Below are 20,078 nucleotides of genomic sequence, written 5' to 3'. Positions count from 1 at the left end.
TATTATTCAAGGCTCTAAAATATGAATTAAATACACAATAACAGAATTGATTCATTTTCTGGTTACTTTTCAAATCATATAAATCTTTCACATTTTATTACAAGTGATTCATGGCATCTCCAATACTGTTCTATAAAAATTTCTAGAAAGCAGAGGAATGTTATTTAATATTTACAAACACAAGTAGATACATAAAGAAATCACATTTCATTACTTAAAGTTAAAATAACACATATGCAAAATATACAATGTAATGAAGAAATACAGATCAGAAAAAATATATTCCCCTTAAAGAGAAATCAGGATTTATAACAAAAGACTCCTTACTCTTTTTAATTGGCGACATTTTTATAAGATTCCTTTTTAATGACAATATTGAGTAACAACTACCATCTCATATGTTATATGTAAGAACAAAAACTGGAATACCATTTTTGGAGAGGAATGTTACAACATATATATATATATATATATATATATATATATATATATATATATACACACATACATACATACATATATACATATATAACATATATATATACACACACACATACATACACACATACATATGTGTGTGTGTGTGTATTACTTCAATATATCAATGTCTGTTATTCTACCAATAACTTAAATGTTACATATTGTCATCATAAGTATCCTTACACAGAATATACATAATTTCTAAAAATGTTGTTATAATATTATTTGCAGCTGCAAAAAGAAGACTTGTTTTCCAAATATGTTTTACTAGTGACATAAATTAGGAAGTACACAACTTTGGTAGGATGTTCATGTAATTAAGTAAACAAAAGCTATGAGTTTCATTGGATGTATGTCCACAATACTTTGTGAGACAGCATCCATTTTCAATTTTATGTCTCATATAATTTATGCATTTATGCATGTATATGTTTAAAGAATATATAAGAACAAGTATTTATTTCTGGCTGTTATATGAAAAATATTTGAGAATATTTTTGGCAAGATTATAGTCTTTGGAACATGCAAATGTTTTACTTTTTAGTTCATATCTCTTTATTCTGCTGTCCTTTTTATAGTAGAGGTGAATTACAATGACATTTTTAAAATTAGTTTATCTTTTATTAGCAAACAACTATTAGGATTCATTATGTTGAATCTCAAATAAATTTTATTCTGTTTGTCTTCCTCTGCTTTTCCTCCATCTTGAGCTCTTTGCACACTACATTCACCTATGCACTCATTCTGTATGTATCAAAAATATGGAAACAAAACAACTCACAAAACTGTGTAATTTCACAACAATGTTGTGAAATGGCAACTTAATAAAATTAAAACGTCAACTCTTGATTTTATTGAAATAAAAACTGAGGCAATAAAATACAGCAATTAGACAATACCAGGACTTCCATGCATGATGGCATCCACCTAACATCAAGGCACCTGCCAGGTAAGGAAAGGTAAGATATTAAGGGTTCATTGGGTCTTCTAGGGGGACAGAAGACTCTAATAGACCTACAGTGGCAGTGTGCAGACAGCAATAAAAGGGAATCAGCTGATTCCCATGCTCTCGGGTAGTCCAACAGTCCCCCAAACCCTTCAAGCAGCCACCCTAGCTATAGTCCCAGCCACAGTTTCCTTTTGCATTAACTACAGTTAGGCCAGTGTGTTTCCATGCCATCCCACTCACCTCCCCACATGCAAATGCTGTCCAACTATCCCCGCCCCATGGGCATGCTGTCCCACTCTCCCAACTCTGTCTCACTTGCTGCCATGCACCAAGGCCATCCCAGTCCCCTCTGCACCAGGCACCAATACTTTCCCACTTGCCTCCATGTATGAAAACGCCATCAAACAAATAGCTTGTTCCTTGAAAAAATAAACAATATTGATAAGCCCCTGGCTAATTTGATCAAGTGAAAAAGAAAGAGATGCTTCAAATTATCAAAATTAGAAATGAAAAAGGAGAGATCACAACAGATATAAATGAAATTGAAAGAATAATCAGCACATATTTCATAAACCTATACTACACAAAACTGGATAATATGGAGGAAATTGATGAATTCCTGCACACATACCACCTACCAATGTTGAACTTAGAGCAGATTGATCTCCTAAATAAACCTATCACACCCATCAAGGTTAAAAAGGTAATCAAAAACCTCCCCAAAGAGAAGAGTCCAAGACCAGATGGCTTCTCAGCTGACTTCTATCAAGCCTTCATGGAAAAACTGAAAGCAATTTTTCTCAAACTATGCAGAAAAGGCCTTTGATGAAATACATCATCACTTCAAAACATTGGACAGAATTGGCATGCATGTTTATATCTCAACATAATAAAGGCAATATACAAAGCTTCTAAATCCCAAATAAAACTTAATTGAAAGAGACTGAAGGAATTCCTATTGAGATCTGGAACAAGACAGGGGTGTCCACTCTCACCTCTGCTCTCCAATATAGTACTGGAAGTCCTAGCTCAAGCAATAAGACAGGAAAAAGAAATAAAGAGGATAAAAATTGGAAAGTAAGAAGTTAAGTTAGTAAGTTAGCTCTATTTGCAGATGACATGATTCACAGACAACATAAAAGATCTAAGAATCTCCATCTCAAAACTCTTAAAGGTGATTAACTCCTTCAACACAGTAGCAGGATAAAAAAATCAATTCACGAAAACAGTAGTGTTTCTATATGCAAAAGAGAAGGAAATAAGTGAAAATGTCCCATTTTCAAAAGCAACAACAACAAAAAACCTTGGAATGACATTAACCAAGGATGTGAAAGACCTATACAACGAAAACATAAAAACACTCAAAAAGGAAATTGAGGAAGAATTGAGCAATGGAAAGACCTCATATGCTCCAGCATAGGCAGAATGCACATTATGAAAATGGCAATTTTACCAAAGGCAACATACAGATTTAATGCAATAACAATCAAAATCCCCATACTGTTCTGCACAGAGATAGAAAAAAATGATCTCAAAATTCATATGAAAAGGCAGAAGACCTCAGATATCCAAGCATATCCTCAGCCAAAGAAATACCATACTTGATCTAAAGTTATATTACAAAGCCATAAGAATAAAAACAGCATGGTACTGTCATAAAAACAGGAGTATAGACCAATGGAACAGAATTGAGGACACAGACACTGGGTCAAGTAACTACAGCTACTTGATATTTGACAAAGGCTCTAATAATATAGGCTGGAAATAAAGACAGCATCTTCAACAAATGGTGCTGGACAAGCTGGATAACCATATGCAGGAAACTGAAAGTTAATCCACACATCTCACCGTGCACAAAACTCATGTCTAAATGGATCACAGACCAGAAACTTGGCTACTACTGGAAGAAAAAAATAGGAGGAACTTTCCATGATATAGGAATGGGAAAAGACTTCCTGAACAAAACTCCAGTAGCTCAGGATCTTAAACAATCACTCAACCACTGGAATCTCAGGAAGCTGAAAAGTTTCTTCACAGACAAACATATAATAAGCATATAATAACATATAATATATATAATATATATATATATATGTATATATATATATATATATACATACATACATATACATATACATATATATCATATAAAACATAATAAGCAGGGCCAATACATTACCCACAGAATGGGAAAAAGACTTTGCTGGCTATACAACTGACAGGGGCCTATATCCAACTGACAGGGGCCTAATTTGTAGAATCTACAAAGAACTCAAAAACCTAAACAATGAAAAGTCAAACAACCCACACACAAAATGGTCAAATAACTGGACAGGCAGTTCTCATAGGAAAAAAATCAAATGGCAAATACACACTTAAGAAAATGTTCAACATCTCTAATTATCAGGGAAATGCAAATTAAAACAACTATGAGATTCCACCTTATCCCAGTAAGGATAGCAAACATTAAAAAATCAAATGAAAATAAATGTTCATGAGGATGGAGAGAAATAGAATCCCTCATTCACTCTTGGTGGGAATGTAGGATGGTACAACTGCTTTGGACTGCAATACAGAGATTCCTAAAAAGGTTAACTATAGAGTTACCAACCGACCCTGTTATTTCCTTACTGGGAATGTACCCTAAAAGCTCCATGCCTCACTTCAGAGAGATTTGCTCATCCATGCTTATAGCTGCTCAATTCATAATAGCTTAGAGCTAGAATCAACCCAGATGTCCATCATTAGGTGAATGGATAACCAAGATGTGGTATATATGCACAATGAAATTCTATACAACAACAAGGAAAAATGATACAATGTAATTTGAATAAAAGTGGTCAAACCTGACACAGACCATTCTCAGTGAACTCATCCAATCCCAGAAAATCACTGTCACATACTCTCACTCATCTTCGGCTCCTAACGTAAATCTACCCCATATGCTGACATAACTAATAAGTATCTCAAGGGCTGGCCAATAGGGTGGGTGGGGCAGGAGGTGAGGGTAAGGGTGGGGGTGAAAGATACAAAATTGGACCCAAATGGCAATGTTACCATAAAATTATATATTCTAAACGATGGACTAAATGGTTGAAACTTCATCAGGTCCTTAGTATACCTGAATCACAAGGCCCTGGAGAGGGTATGATGAAGACTGAACTTAATCTTCTCCTGTTTCTTTCTCTCTTTCTCTCTCCCTCTTCTGTCTCTTCATTCTATCTCTTTTATATTACTATATTTTTCTTCCTTCTTTTCTTTGGCACTGACCTGTAACTCCCAGTACCAGCATGTGGTAACATCCCCAATGAGCTGTTAATCAGAGAGACCTACAATGTTTCCCAAAAGAAGATATATTTCTGTCAGGGTACTTGATGACCCACCAAAGGTCAGCGGTTAAGACCCTATTGCTGAAGACACCATATGCTGTTGGTACAGAACATGAAGTCACCTGGCTGGAGTTTGGAAGAGAGTCAGTCTCTAGACAATTAGCTCATCACTACATGAGGGACTGGCAGAAAATGACCAACATCAGTGGAAGCACCTCATGGTCTAAGCTATTCAGCAGCAAACAACCTGACATGATGCTCACACAAATGCAATAGTGGTGCACAGCCATGGTGGGAATCCAACTGCTCTTGATTTGGCTAACTGATCCCCTCAGTGGAACAGAACCCATAGCTGGAGCTGGAAAAAAAGTCAGAACCATATCTAAAAACAAGCCTTCACTCCATTATCAAGCTTCCACCAATTGTGGGCTACAAGAGGACCTACACCTATTAAATTCACTCTCTTTCTCTCTCAAAAAAATGGGTACCCCACTGATCTGGTGCTAACTTCACTCTCTGTTGGAGATTTTTTTTTTCTCTCCTTTTCATATGGATGCAGATCCTAAGGAGAGAACCAGACCATCACACTGCAAAAGGGTCCCAGCTGAAATTAAGAGTAATTAGGGAAATGAGCAAGATTGCTACTTTCTTGGTGAACATGGTACCAGCACAAGGGTGAAGGAGATAGACACAGAGAACACTCAACTCCTACCAAACTAGGTATTCAGAGACACAGAGGCTCCTAAGACCTTATCACTGAAACAGACCTAAAATGAACCCCACATGGCTTAGGGAAATTTATGAAAGAGGGGTTGGAAAGAATGTTAGTTCTATGCACAGAGACATTGCCTGCTACCCATAACTGATGGCTAACCCCACAATTCATGACCCATATTCCCCAAAGAGGAGGGTCCCTAAAGAGGGGGGAGGACAGGAAGGAGGCTAATGAAGGTATCAACATGACTGTACACACACTGTGTACATAAGTAATAACAAGATAAAATCATCTATCATAAAGCAACAACCAACAAAACAGCAAAATACTACAAGGTTTTAATTAATGCTTTTCTAATTTTCCAAATTTTTCTAAATTTCTAATTTTCTAAAATGTAGTGTGATTGATACTACTTTATTCGTTAATGCCAATACAATAAAACTGGAAAGAATATATAAAAAAATTAGTAGGGAGGAACAAGTATTATCTTGAAAATATATGACTTTCATTCAGGAAACTCAACAGAATCAATTGAAAATGAACTGGTATTCCCAGATGCATTTAGGTAATAATCAAATAACTATATCAGTGAAATATTATATGAGTTGTTTTCCCCTATACCAAACACAAAATTAGAACAGGTGTTATCAACTATACTACCAACAAGAAAATCTTGTCCATAACATTCAATACTATTATTTGTATTATATTGAAATAAATTATAATCAATACAATATTAATGCATTTTTATCATTGAATCATACTAATAAAGAGGGGTAGGACTAGTTGAGAAGAGAAAGTTGTTAAATGGAAGTGGGAGGGAGCCAGGATAGGGTAACGATGGCGTGAACATGATCAAAATATAATACTTGTATGAAAATGTCAGAATGAAACCTATTATTTATAATTAACATATGCTATTTCAGCCAGGTTTGCATTGCTGGCAAAAACAACACCCAACAAAGAGAAGCTTGTGGGAAAAAGGTTTACTTTGACTTAAAGATTTAAGGGGAAGCCCCATGATGTCAGGGAAAAATGATAGCATGAGCAGAGGGTGGATATCACCCCTTGCCCAACATTAGATGGGCAACAGCAACAGGAGAATATGCCAAACACTGGCAAGAGGAAGCTGGCTATTATACCCATAAGCCTGCTCCCAACAATACATTGCCTCCAGTAGGCTTTAATTCCAAAATTGCTATCTGCTAGTGACCTAGCATTCAGAACACATATGTTTATGGGGGACACCTGAATCAAAGCACCACACATGCTAATAAAATCCAAAAGTCACTAAAATTAATTGATATGTATCATCAAGACATTAGCTAATCATTATATATATAAACTCAAACTGAAACTAGATGTTATGCAAAGCTGGTTTCAATAGCTATGATGGTATTATAAGAAACTAACAGTAGCTTCTCATGATTTAAATGGAAAATGTAAAAGCATGGCTCAATAAGTTTTTTTTTTTTTCTTAAGTAGGTTGGTTTATATCCTAGAAAAAAGTCAAATATCAAAGCGTTCGCATTATGATAGTAATTGTTCCTTGGTATTTTAAAATGTAGTACTTAAAAGTATTTTATACAACAATGAAATAAGCATACCATTCATATATTCATTGCACAAACAATTCTTTTTCAATATAAGTCTACTGACATGGGGATCTTGTGCTAAGAAAAGGTAAAAGGTAAACAAAATATAATAAAAACTCCATGTTATCCTGGGATATTTGTAATGGAATACATTAAGAAAGCATTTAAAGTATTTTTTTAATTTCTAAGTGTGTTCTTTTGCAGTGCCAGTTTAAAAAATATAATAAAGTAAGAACTGAGAAACTATGCAATGGCAATATAGTGGGCAACACGTCTATGCTGCCCAACTGTATGCAAAGTATGCTTTTATATAGCGTTGCATTATGAAAACATGTTATAAGCAATGATTCTCTTTATGCATCACATTAGACATTATATTTTGGTTACTAGCAAAACATGGCTTTAAAGAAAGTTTATCCTTTTTCTCATTTTGGAGAGGTTGTCTATTGACTAGGTTGATGGTTTGCTTACCTGTACAGTAGATTTTTAGTTTCATGAGATTGCATGAGTGTCTTATTCACTGGGTTTCTATTGGGGTCTTATTACAAAATTCTTTCCTTATGCTTACATCGAGGAGGGTTTTTCTCTCTAAATTTTATTTGTGTAGGGTGAGAGAAGAGTGTCTAAATTTATTCTTTCATAAGTGGCTGCTCAGTTTCTCCAGAATCATTTGATGAAATGTATATTTTTGTTCTCTTTATCAAAGATCAGGTAGTTGTAGTTTCTTGAACCCCAATCTTCTTTCTAATCCATTGAACTATGTGTCTTTTTTGTGCCATTATCATGCTCTATTTGTTCTTTTGGCTTTAAAGTACATCTGGAAATCAGGTATGGTTATATCACCAGTAGTATTTTTTTCTTTGCCAAGAATATTTTGACTCTTCGAGGACTTTTGTATTTCTATCAGTTTGAGACTGTTTTTTTTTTTTTTCTACTTCCATGAAGAATGGTGCTGGAGTTTTTAATGTAATTGAAGTGGATCTATATATTGCTTTTGGCAGAATGACAATTTTCATATTAATTCTTAAAATCTATGAACATAGGAGATCTTTCTATATTCTTGTGTCTTCTTCAGTTTATTTCTCCATTGTTTTAATGATTTTATTATAGAGATCTTTCAAATCTTTGCCATCTTCTAACACAAGTTTAACATCTATAATATATAAAGAGCTAAAAAAAGATTAGCCAGGTATGGTGGTGCATGTCTTTAATCCCAGCACTTGGGAAGCAGAAGTAGGAGAATTGCCTTGAGTTCAAGGTCACCCTGACACAACATAGTGAATTCCAGGTCAGCCTGGACCAGAGTGAGACCCTACCTCGAAAAACCAAAAAAAAAAAAAAACAACAACAACAACAACAAAAAGCCAAAACAAAAGCCTAAGCAATAAAATCTCAATCAACCCAGTCAAAAAAAAAATGGAACAAGTGACTCAGAAGACATTACTTAACTAAGGAAACAGAGTTACCAGTCAATAAACAGAATATGCAATGGGGAAAATTGTTTGCCAGCTATATATCTGACAGATGTTCAATATATAGAATGTACTAAAAACTAAACAGACTAAGTAATAAAAAATCAATCAGGGGCTGGAGGATGGCTTAGCAGTTAAGTCACTTGCCTGCAAAGCCTAAGGACCCATGTTTGGTCTCTCTCCAGATCCCATGTAAGGTAGATGCACAAAGGTGAGGCAAGCACAAGGCTGTACATGCCCATTAGTTGGTGCAAGCATCTGGAGTTCTATTGCAGTGGCGGAGGTCTTGGCATGCCAGTTCTCTCTCTTGCATGTATGCACACATACTTTGTCTATAAACTAAAAATAAAAAATCACCCCCCTCAAAATATCAGGCAAGGAACTAAATAGAGAGTTCTCAAAGGAAGAATACAAAGGAAAAATAAATGTTTAAAATGATTTTCAATATCTTTAGTTATCAGTGAAATGCAAACTAAAACTTTTTAGATTCCATTTCAATCTAATCAGAATAGCTATCATAATACAATTAAATGACAGCAAGTGTTGGTGGAGGTGTGGGGAAAGAGGAACCTTCATCCACAGTTGGTTGGAGTGTAAGTTTATATTGCCACTATGGAAATCAGCAGGGAGGTTACTCAAAAATTTATCCAGCTATAACACTCTGGCACATATCTAAGACTCTATATATTACTATTGAGATATTTCCTCAGCCATGTTTGTTGTTGCTCTATTTATAATACCTAGAAAATAGAAGGGCACAGATATCTGTGAGGTGATGAATGGATAATGCAAATGTGGTATATATATAAAATGAAATTCTACTCAGTGGCACATAAAAAAGAAAATTTTAGGAAAATAGATGAACTTGGGAAAATACTAAGTGAGTTTACCCAGGTGCAGAAAGATGAACTGTGTTTTCTCTCATATGAAGGTCCTAATATGTAATAGTTTGGTTTGTTTATAAGTTGTATAAAGCATCATTAATACTGATTAGGAAGCTAGAATTAGCCTTGTAGAGGAGCAACAGAAAGGGATCAGAGGGGGTTGGAGAGATGGCTTAGTGGTTAAGCGTTTGCCTGTGAAGCCTAAGGACACCGGTTCAAGGCTTGGTTCCCCAGGTCCCACATTAGCCAGATGCACAAGGGGGCACACGCGTCTGGAGTTCGTTTGCGGAGGCTGGAAGCCCTGGTGCGCCCATCCTCTCTCTCTCCCTCTATCTGTCTTTCTCTCTGTGTCTGTTGCTCTCAAATAAATAAATAAAAAATTACAAAAAAAAGAAAGGGATCAGAGGAGAGGATGGTATACAGGCCCCCAGAGGGATATGATAGAGGGAGTGAAAGGGTCTGAGTAAACAGGAGTAAAGGAGGAAGGGGTATACAAAACTAGTTATATTGTGAATCAGTACCACAGAAATATATCACTATTAGGTAATTAAAAGTCATAACTCGTTTATTTAGAGAGATTAGTAGACAGGGATAATTTGGGCTGAAGCACCTACATGAGTGGAGAAACTTTATGATAAAACTATGGGTAAATCTCAGTGCCATAAATCCCTCCCCCATAGTAAACTGCTGATTAGGCAGGCCCATGAGGCCCCCTAAACAATGTAGACCATTGACAATGCACTTGGTTTCCCGCTAGAACTAAAGGGTAAAATTATGATTTTGAAGAAATCACACTTAAGTCTCAGGACATTGAAAGATCATGCTACATTCAAGTTGGAAGTAAGCTCTCTGCTGGCTAATCCTCATAGTGCTGGAAAGTGCTATGTGAACTGCTGAGGGTTTAAAGTCACCAATAATGTCAACAAGCAGAGGATCCTACAAGATACAAAATCAACCAGCTGGGCAAGAAAGTCCTCAGCAGAAGTGAGGTGGGGGTGAGTGGGTCTATCTGTGCAACTTTTTCATTAAATAGTCAATAAATTATTTTTTAAAAAGATGTACCCACTGGTGCAATAGTAGCATATGGGAATAATCAACTGCTGTGTGAATGATATGAGGGCCATTAAGAGGGAGGGAATTAATGTCTGGTACTACTGATTGCCACGTAAGATGCCTATAGATTAAAAGGCCATAGACCATACAGAAAAGCATCCTCTGTTCTTTGGGTCAAAGAAGAGGTTATGCCCATGAAAATGTCTTCTAAATGTTTAAGTTTATTGCCTTTGATCTATGCTTTTCTCACTCTGATGTGTCAGATGGCAACTAATATTGAGGAGACTCAAGAACCATCAGAATAACAAGAAAGCATAGCCAGCTGCCTCCTATGAGACAGTAATGTCTATCATACAATAAGAGATAATAATCACTATCACTTCTGCCAGGAACTAGGAAACATTACAGAGAAAATGACAGACTGAATATAGGTGCTGCTCTCAGTGCTACCTGGTAATCTCCTCCACAGATTTGGAGTAGACAATGAAGAGACTTATAATCCAAAAAAGCCAAAAATTGAGGCTGATGAGAGTGCAACACTAAAGATGACATAACACATCCTCCAAAGCTCAGGAAACATTCCAGAAGCGTGGGTGGAAAGAATATAAGAGCCACATGTTGGGAAGTTGTATGCTAAGGAATTGCCCCCCACTCTACAGAGGCTGATTGGTATTGTTATGACCCCACAGTGATTATGGATAACCCCACTGAGGAGTGCCTTCGGTGGAATTGGTACAGGGGAGAGGATATATAAGTATATAAATCAATGGGAATATGACCACTTTGTAATATTTTCATGTAGTAAAGTTCTTAATAAATAAATAAGAACGCATATCATTTCAGAATTGAAGAACTTCAACTAGAAAAACCCACCACTTTTATGTTGTTCAAAGGTAGCCTTAAAATCCTAACAAATTTGCTGTTTTTTAAAAAAAGGTTTATCAAATCTGCCTAAAATTTTGTTTTCAATTGTTTGAATGCCAGTTTGTTTTGCTCATTTTATAACAGTTCTCACTCTGAGGGTGCTAACATAAATTACAGATTTTAATTTTTTTCTGATTTTTAAAATTTTATTTATTAGAGACATAGAGAGAGAGAAAAAGAGAGAGAGGGAGAGAATGGGCATGCCAGGGCCTATAGCCACTGCAAACGAACTCCAGATGCATGCACCACCTTGTGCATCTGGCTTATGTGGGATCTGGAGAATTGAATCTGGGTCATTAGGTTTCACAGACAAGTGTCTGAACTGCTAAGGCATGTCTCCAGCCCTAAATGAAAGATTCTTCTAATGGATCCTTGGGTATAATTTTTAAGTATGTTGAAATTTTTAGATGGTGAGAAAAATTTGTTTGTTATGGAACAAAGTACAATATTTCTATTGACTGTCAAAAGTGATCAATTGAAAACTTTCATACATTTATATGGTGTAATTTGAACACAGTCCCCTAACATTACCTCCTATTTTCCCCTTTTCCACTCCTCTTACAGTGAACCATTTATTGTTTCTAACAAGTGCCTCTTCTACTTTGATATCTTTTTGTATTTTTTGTCCTCTTCTACCCATCCACTACTAAATACTGATGGTACCAGTATCATGCAGTTTATGCAAGTAGTGACTATCACTATGTAAATATGCATACACTTAACTGTTTCCACTTGAAGGAATTTCTTTTACAGATAAATTTGTTTAAATGATCAAGATAATGTATTGGGCATACAATATATGTCCCAAAACTATTGTAAGTTAGAAAGTGAATAAACTACATAAAAAAATGCACTTCACCCTGGGTCAATTTTTAGAAAAGAGCAATACAAATTGCAATTTTATTATCCCTATCCTATTTATATATTAGTGATTTATTTATTTATTATATATTTATGCTTCTTGAGGTATTTGTTACTACAGCCAAGGCTGACCTGTATCTTATTCTGTATATAACTCAATCTGACCTTAAGTAGTTCCTCCTACCTCAGCCTGCCAAGGACTTGGATTATAGATGTGAGTCTCCATACTCAGTAATGTACTTAATGGTATTTTATTAACGGATTTGATACCTTTGAATATTCCACGTTTCCAAGGGCATACATGTATAGTGTATGGAACAGAATCGTCAGGTTCTATGGTAATGTTTGAATTTCCCCACACTATTGAAAGGTCTGAAGAAACCTGCAAAAGTGAATTGGAAAATAAAAATTATATGTTACTATGGAATGTTTCTCTATATTTTATCATCTTATGCTATAAGAATCAGTGTAGTAAGCTAATGTCCAGAAAAACCTAACATACAACACTTACTTCCTTTACATTATTTACTTTAAAGTAAAAGTCAACACATAAAATTGCTTCATAGCAGAGAAGAATCTGAGCAAAAACATATCAAAAATATAATAAAGGAAATGGTTTTATTAATGCACCCAATAATTAAACTTATTTTTCAATAATACATTATCTATGCTCATAATTTTATAATTCATGTACTAGATTTCTTGAACTTATGCGTATCTAATAATTGAAAGCTTATTTGTATGCTATGATCAAATTTTTCCTTCCAAAACCATTTACTGTAGCCCCATTCTAGTCTATAATTCCATGATTTCAACTACTGAGACATTATTTCACTCTGTAGTGTATGCAGGCTTCAGACTCACTATAGACAGTGGAGTAAGCTTTAACACACATTTTTCTTTCTGGCTGCCTCCCCAGTACTTGCATTACAGGTATGAGACAGAACATAAGGTATAAACTACATTTGCTTTATTGATTCATCTGATGATTCATACTTTGGTGGATTCTAAATATTTGCTCTTTGAATAATGTTGCAATGTCCATGGAAACACAGACATCTCTTTGAAATACTGACTAATTTATTTTAATTTCTTTGGGATGTATACTCAAAAGCAGAGTCAACAATATCATATAGTAGTTCATTTTTCTTTCTTTCTTTTTTTGTTTTTTTTTTTTTTTTGCTTTTGAAGAGCTTCTGTGTTGTTTCCTATAATCTATTCCAATTTCACCAACAGCATATAAACGTCCTCCTTTTTTGACATCAGTGACTGTCAAGTTAAAATATCACTAATTATTCTACTCTTTTTATAATCAAGGGAATTCCTTAAATATGTGTCCCTCAGGTTTTCAAGTCTTTGCTTAATTTGTAGTTTACTAAATTTTAATTTTTGCTTTTGTTTTTCAGAAACAGTGTCGAACCTGAGTACAGGATGACTTGGTACTCACACTGTAGGCCAGGCAGGCCTTGTATTCACAGGGATTGTGCTACCTTCCAAGTGCTGGAATTAAAGGAGTGAGTCACCATGCCTAGCTCTTAGTGATTTTTTTTAATTTTAATAATTTTGAGTGTTATATATTTAAATAAAAAATAAGAGTAAAATGGTAATACAAATGAATGTTCATTAGTACATGTAGCTTAATAGGTATAACAATTAATAATATCTAAAATATTAAAATTCTGAGTAATATTTAATTAAACTAAAGGAATATTTATTGCAATTTTCATGCTCAAAATAAAACCATCATGATCTTTTTCAAAAATTTTAGGATCAAATTGTTTTTCCAAGGTTTTTGCAGAGTAAAAGACTTTTAATGTTGAAACTTCTAATGATGAGCAATCAGGAAACAGAGTACACTCCCATTATGTCATATGACTGATGATAAAGTAGAGTTAAACTTATCAGGATTGGGAATAAATTGTTCTTCATGCTTGTTTTTTTCCAGTATTAGTAAAATGTAATGATTTTAAGTAGCATTGATATCACCTATATAAAATCATCTATAAGGGCTGGAGAGATGGCTTAGCAGTTAAGTGCTTGCCTGTGAAGCCTAAGGACCCCAGTTCAAGGCTTGATTCCCCTGGACCCATGCTAGCCAGATGCACAAGGGGGTGCATGCATCTGGATTTCCTTTGCAGTGGCTGGAGGCCCTGGTGCACCCATTCTCTTTCTCTCTATCTGCCTCCTCTCTCTGTCACTCTCAGATAAATAAATAGAAAGTAACAAAATTTTTTAATCATCTATGAAAGCCTTTATAGTCCAAGAATAGTCAAATATTCATATTAGAAATATATTTAAGACCTATTAATGCTACTAATGCCACTACATTAAGAGTAGTTTCCCACCTCAGGCAGGTCTGAATTGGGCAGATGTTTTAGTTCCTATTCATTTGTTTTATATCTTTGTGGTAATTACAAAAACATAACGTATGTAATGTGATGTATATATTGACTGCGATGTCCATAAGTAAGTTAGTACTTTATAGTTTGGATGTTTCCAAAAGATATATGGGTGGTATACATCACATTTGGCATAGTAACAAAATGAAAAAGAAATAGCAAATGTGTGGCAATTGTAGATTTCCTTTAATATGTTTTCTTAAAAGCCTGGACAGATTTCTGTGCTTTCTAGTAGATTTTAGAAGTGCAAATGGATACTTCAAAATCATTATTACTACCTTTCTTTCTTGTTCTAATACCACTCTTTAACTTTTCAGTTTTTCATTAGCTAAATTTTCTTTAAATATTATGGTATTTTCAATACTATGATTTATGCTATGTATAAAATTGTATACGTGGGGATTGGAGAGAAATCTCAGTGACTACAGTGCTTTCCTGCAAAGCCTGTGTTCAATTCCCCAAACCAGTACCCACGTAAAGCCAGATGTACAAAATAGTACATGTGTCTAGAGATCATTTGCAGTGGCTAGAGGCCCTAGCATGCCCATTGTCATTCTCATTCTCTCTCTCTCTCTCTCCCTTCCTACCCCCTCTTTCTCTTTCAAATATATTTTGAAAATGTGGACATAAATGATTGTAACTGACCTGATATAGTATACCTGCCTAGCATGTAAAAGTCAGTAGGTTCTACTGAAAGAAAGAGAAGAAAGAGAGAATGAAATTCTCATAAAGTTTCTCATATAATAATAATAAGCAGGACAGCAGTATGAAGAAATCAATATAATTTAAGGCAGGTACAAAAATTAGGTGGGGACAGAAGACAGGTATATATTCCAAGTTTACAAAAGCATGGGGATCTTAGAATGAGTTATTTCAATTCTAAGCCTCTAACTACAGGATGAAAAGTTATTAGACATAGATACATGGAAGATAAGGACTGTGGTAGAACTTTCTAGGCAGCAGAAAGAAAATAATTTCTGTATAGGCCTACAAACCCAGAGGTGGCAAGATCTGAGATTGAGCAGATAAACAAGAAAAAGCTATTGGATGTACAGAAAAACACTTCAGGGAGTATGGACTTAAGAGATAAGACTGAAGAGTTATAGTCATGAGTGACAAATAACAACAGGAAATTTTAAATTATAATATTCACTTCTGAGAATATTCATATGTAATACAGTTAGGAAAGAGGTAGATCAATGAGTTTTGAGATCTATAAGTGCAGAGGACAAGCTCAGAGTTTGCAAATTTCTGTCAACACCTCTAAAACTGAATGTGCATGCCTATGTTAGGTAGATGGATAAAGCTTATGTGTCCAATAGGGCACACAGTAATTTACAGATAAAGATGCATATTAGGAGGTAGCTTTTAAATGTTTTGGTGCTAGGGATTAAACCATGCCTTAAACATGTTAAGCATAAGCTCATACCAATGAACTATATACCTGGTCAACACAGTGGCACATACTTTTAATTCAAGTATTTAGAAGACCAAAACAAGAACTTGAGTATCAGGCCACCTTGGGCTATAAAGGGGTATTCTGTTATAAAAAACTCAGAAAAACATTTAAAAAATGTTTATAATATTTTGAAAACTTCTTTTATCACCTTGTATAATTTCTTCATGGAAAAAGACACATGGCAAAATAATTAGTATTTAATGTGTTTTATGAATATGTACTAATATTGAAATATAAAATATGTTTAGAGGTGGGCATGGTTGTACAGAGATGCAACCAAAGCACTTGATATTCTGGGGGAACTTAACACCATAGTGAGCCTATGTGTCAAAAAAAAAAAAAAGTACTGAGGTGTTGGGGGCCTCTGAGGCTCTGGCTCTCTGATTTGGTAGGAGTTGATTTTTCTCTGCATTGATCTCCTTCCCCTTTGTGCTGGTATCCGGTTCACAGGAAAACATCACCCTTGCTTATTTGCAGAGACATTTATCATACCAATAACTGGGGGCTAACTCCACAATGCATGACCCATTTTCATTAACAAGGAGGGTGTAATGGGAGGGGGTAGATCACAGATGAGCCTAAATAATGGTACCAAACTGCCTGTATTTACTGAAAAGAAAACTAATAAATTAAATTAAAAAAAAGTAAAAAGAAACCTAAAACTTGTTTACTTACTCCACCTAGTAAGATTAAATATAATAGTGGCTGATATAATGCTACAATTTTATATATCCCCTTATGTTCTACTACTCCAGCTTATTATTAATGTTTGTGTTTTATATTTTTCATGTAATTGTCATATCTCACATAATCTAATATATAATCAGAAGAAAACATTTTCATGCTAAAATATCTTACCTTAAATGTTAGGAGGCTTTTTGTATAATTAGGTACTCTTATGAATTTGTCTGTCACATTTCCCACTTTGCAGTCCACAATGATATGGTCCAAAGCTAGTGGCTTTGTCCCAACCCCATCTATCCTGACGATGTGTGTCATACCATCTCTTTCATTTTGTAGTATAAGTTTACCCTAAGAAAAATCAGAAAAATTTCAGATCTATAGGAGTCATATTTTACTAATAATTTTTGTTAACCTATTCATCTTGAAATTAATTTGGTACTCACTGATTTTTCCAGTTCATATACAAATTATTATTATTATTTTTAAAGCATACAATACTTTTTTTAAATTTTTACTTATTTATTTATTTGACAGAGAAAGAGGGTGAGACATAGGGAGAGATAATGGAAATTTCAGGGCCTCCAGCCACTGCAAATAAACTCCAGATGCATGTACCCCTTGTGCATCTGGCTAACGTGAGTCCTGGGGAATTGAACCTGAGTCCTTTGGCTTTGCAGGCAAATGCCTTAAGTGATAAGCCATCCCTCCAGCCACACAAATTATTTTTAATATTTTATTTATTTATTTGTGGGAAGACAGAAAGAGAAAAAAAGGAGAGGAGAGAGAGAATATTGAGTAAGAATATTGGTGTCCCAGGAAATCTTGTCCCTGTAAATAAACTCCAGATACTTGCACCCCTTTGTTTATCTGGTTTATGTGGGTATTGGGGAATCAAACCTAGGCTGCCATGCTTTGCCAGCAAGTGCTTTTAACCACTAGTCATCTCTCCAACCCACAAATTCTCTTATTTGAGAAATAAAACTATTGCTGACATGATGCTTATTTCTCTAAGTTACAGATTTTATATAGGCATTTAAATATATATGTGCATATTTACCTCAGTTTTTTTTTAATTTTTATTTATTTATTTGAGAGTGACAGACACAGAGAGAAAGACAGATAGAGGGAGAGAGAATGGGCACGCCAGGGCTTCCAGCCTCTACAAACGAACTCCAGACGCATGCGCCCCCTTGTGCATCTGGCTAACGTGGGACCTGGGAAACCGAGCCTCAAACCAGGGTCCTTAGTCTTCACAGGCAAGCGCTTAACCGCTAAGCCATCTCTCCAGCCCTTATTTTATTTATTTATTTGAGAGTGACAGACACAGAGAGAGGGACAGATAGAGGGAGAGAGAGAGAATGGGCGCGCCAGGGCTTCCAGCCTCCGCAAACGAACTCCAGACGCGTGCGCCCCCTTGTGCATCTGGCTAACGTGGGACCTGGGGAACCGAGCCTCGAACCGGGGTCCTTAGGCTTCACAGGCAAGCGCTTAACCGCTAAGCCATCTCTCCATCCCCCTACCTCAGTTTTTAAGAGACATTATGTTAAGGAAATATTTTCAGATTACCAATTGTCTTTATAAACAGCAACAAAAGTAATGATTATTTAATGTCTTTAATCATGTTGTCTGTAAATAATATGTATACAGAGAAAATGGTATTATGAATTTGGAAATACCACTCTCTCAAATTTAAACATTGCAAACAGAAACTAAAAATGTTTATAGAAAATACAAAAGATAGCTATAAATTTTTATAATCAATTAAATAGACTAACATACACAATTTTTGTTTATGTGCATACTAATAATACAGGAAAGAATCAATGTGTTTGTACCATAATTTCACATTCCAAAAGAGGTCTGAATGTGAGAGGATATTTGATAGTTTTTCCAGCTGCAACATGAAAAACAGAAGGTCCAGAAAACCATTCTCCTTCTATTGTAACATTAAATTTCCATGACTTCTTTGTGTCATTTCTCTAAAACATGAAAAAAGCACAGAAACATCAGAAGAATGATGATGTTTGAGTTACATATTAATTCTTATCTCTTAAGAATGAAGAAGTATAATTTAAAATGAAAACTTATAATGCTTGCACTTGGGAATCTGAAGCAGGAGGATCCTAGGTTCCATATGAGCATGGGATAAATAATGTCCACAAGGCCAATCTGAGCTACAATAGTGGGACCTTGTCTAAAAAAAATGAAGTTTGGAAATATAGCTCAGTTTTAAGTGATAGAACAGTTCATAGCATGCTCAAGAATTACAAATTGAAAATGATATTTCCTAAGAATAACCACTTCAATGATAGAAACAGAAACAAAAGAATATCTACAGGTTTTCTTTCTACATAATTCAGAAGTCTTACATGCTGTGTCTATCCAAGAAGTAATTAATATCTAGAGGAATTAATTTGTTTGATTTATCAATGACCAAGTTAACAATGAATGTAGCAAAGGAAAAATGATGTTGGTATATTCAGTTTATTCCTAATCAATGGAAATTAAAAGTGTTCTTATGGATATATTTCTTGGGTAATAAAGGTTATATTTCCTATCAGAGCACATTTTTATGCTTTGGTCTGATATTTTATGTCTGTAATACTTAAATAAGCAAAAATTAATATATTTTTATGAAAAAAGTGCCAAACAATTACATTTCCTACTTCTATGCTGTAATGCTACTTTGTCTCATTGGTAGCCAAGCTATAGTCAATCATTTTCTCAGAGATTGTGAGCCAATCAGAAAAATGTTAAATTCACTCCCAAATGTGAAGAAAAATCATCTAAGTGCCTACCACTGCTTGCTGAGCTATAAATGAATTGATTTTTAAAATACATATGTGATAATAGGTCGAGTATACCAGAGTCACTTCTTTAATAAAACAGATACAGAAGAAATGATGCTTAAGTTGTAATAGACTAATTTATATTCAGAAAGAATCTTTGATACCAATGATGAGAACTGATTGGCAACAGACAATACAATTAGACATTTGTACAATTTAAAAGGAGGAAAGAACTTTGACACAGTAGTAATGAGTATGAAACCCCCAAATAACCAAAGTTAATCCTCTGGATTATTTCAAGATAGCTACTCAGGAACTGACAGTAGAAATGACACTGAAGAGCTGACCAATTTTAAAGTAAGTAGTGAGGCAGGAGAGATTGATTAGTGGTTAATGCACTTGCCTGCAAAGCCAAAGGACCCCAGATTCAATTTCCCAGGACCCACTTAAGACAGATACAAAGGTGACACATGCATCTGGAGTTC

General features: G+C 34.9%; 1 protein-coding gene across 1 annotated transcript in view; it reads right to left on the bottom strand.

Moving 5' to 3' along the window:
* Nucleotides 1-20,078, bottom strand: part of Cfap47 (cilia and flagella associated protein 47) — a 290,704-nt gene that overhangs the window by 82,717 nt on the left and 187,909 nt on the right. The window contains exons 47-49 of the mRNA XM_045140870.1: nt 18,640-18,783; nt 16,979-17,152; nt 12,533-12,644 (exon numbers count right to left, since the gene is read on the bottom strand). Of these exons, the coding sequence (XP_044996805.1) occupies nt 12,533-12,644; nt 16,979-17,152; nt 18,640-18,783 (430 nt within the window). The remainder of the gene's footprint in view (nt 1-12,532; nt 12,645-16,978; nt 17,153-18,639; nt 18,784-20,078) is intronic.

This window comes from Jaculus jaculus, chromosome X (genome assembly GCF_020740685.1).
Source record: "Jaculus jaculus isolate mJacJac1 chromosome X, mJacJac1.mat.Y.cur, whole genome shotgun sequence".
Lineage (NCBI taxonomy): Eukaryota > Metazoa > Chordata > Mammalia > Rodentia > Dipodidae > Jaculus > Jaculus jaculus.
The sequence above is the reverse complement of the archived record's forward strand: the minus strand, read 5'-3'. Positions and strand labels throughout refer to the sequence as shown.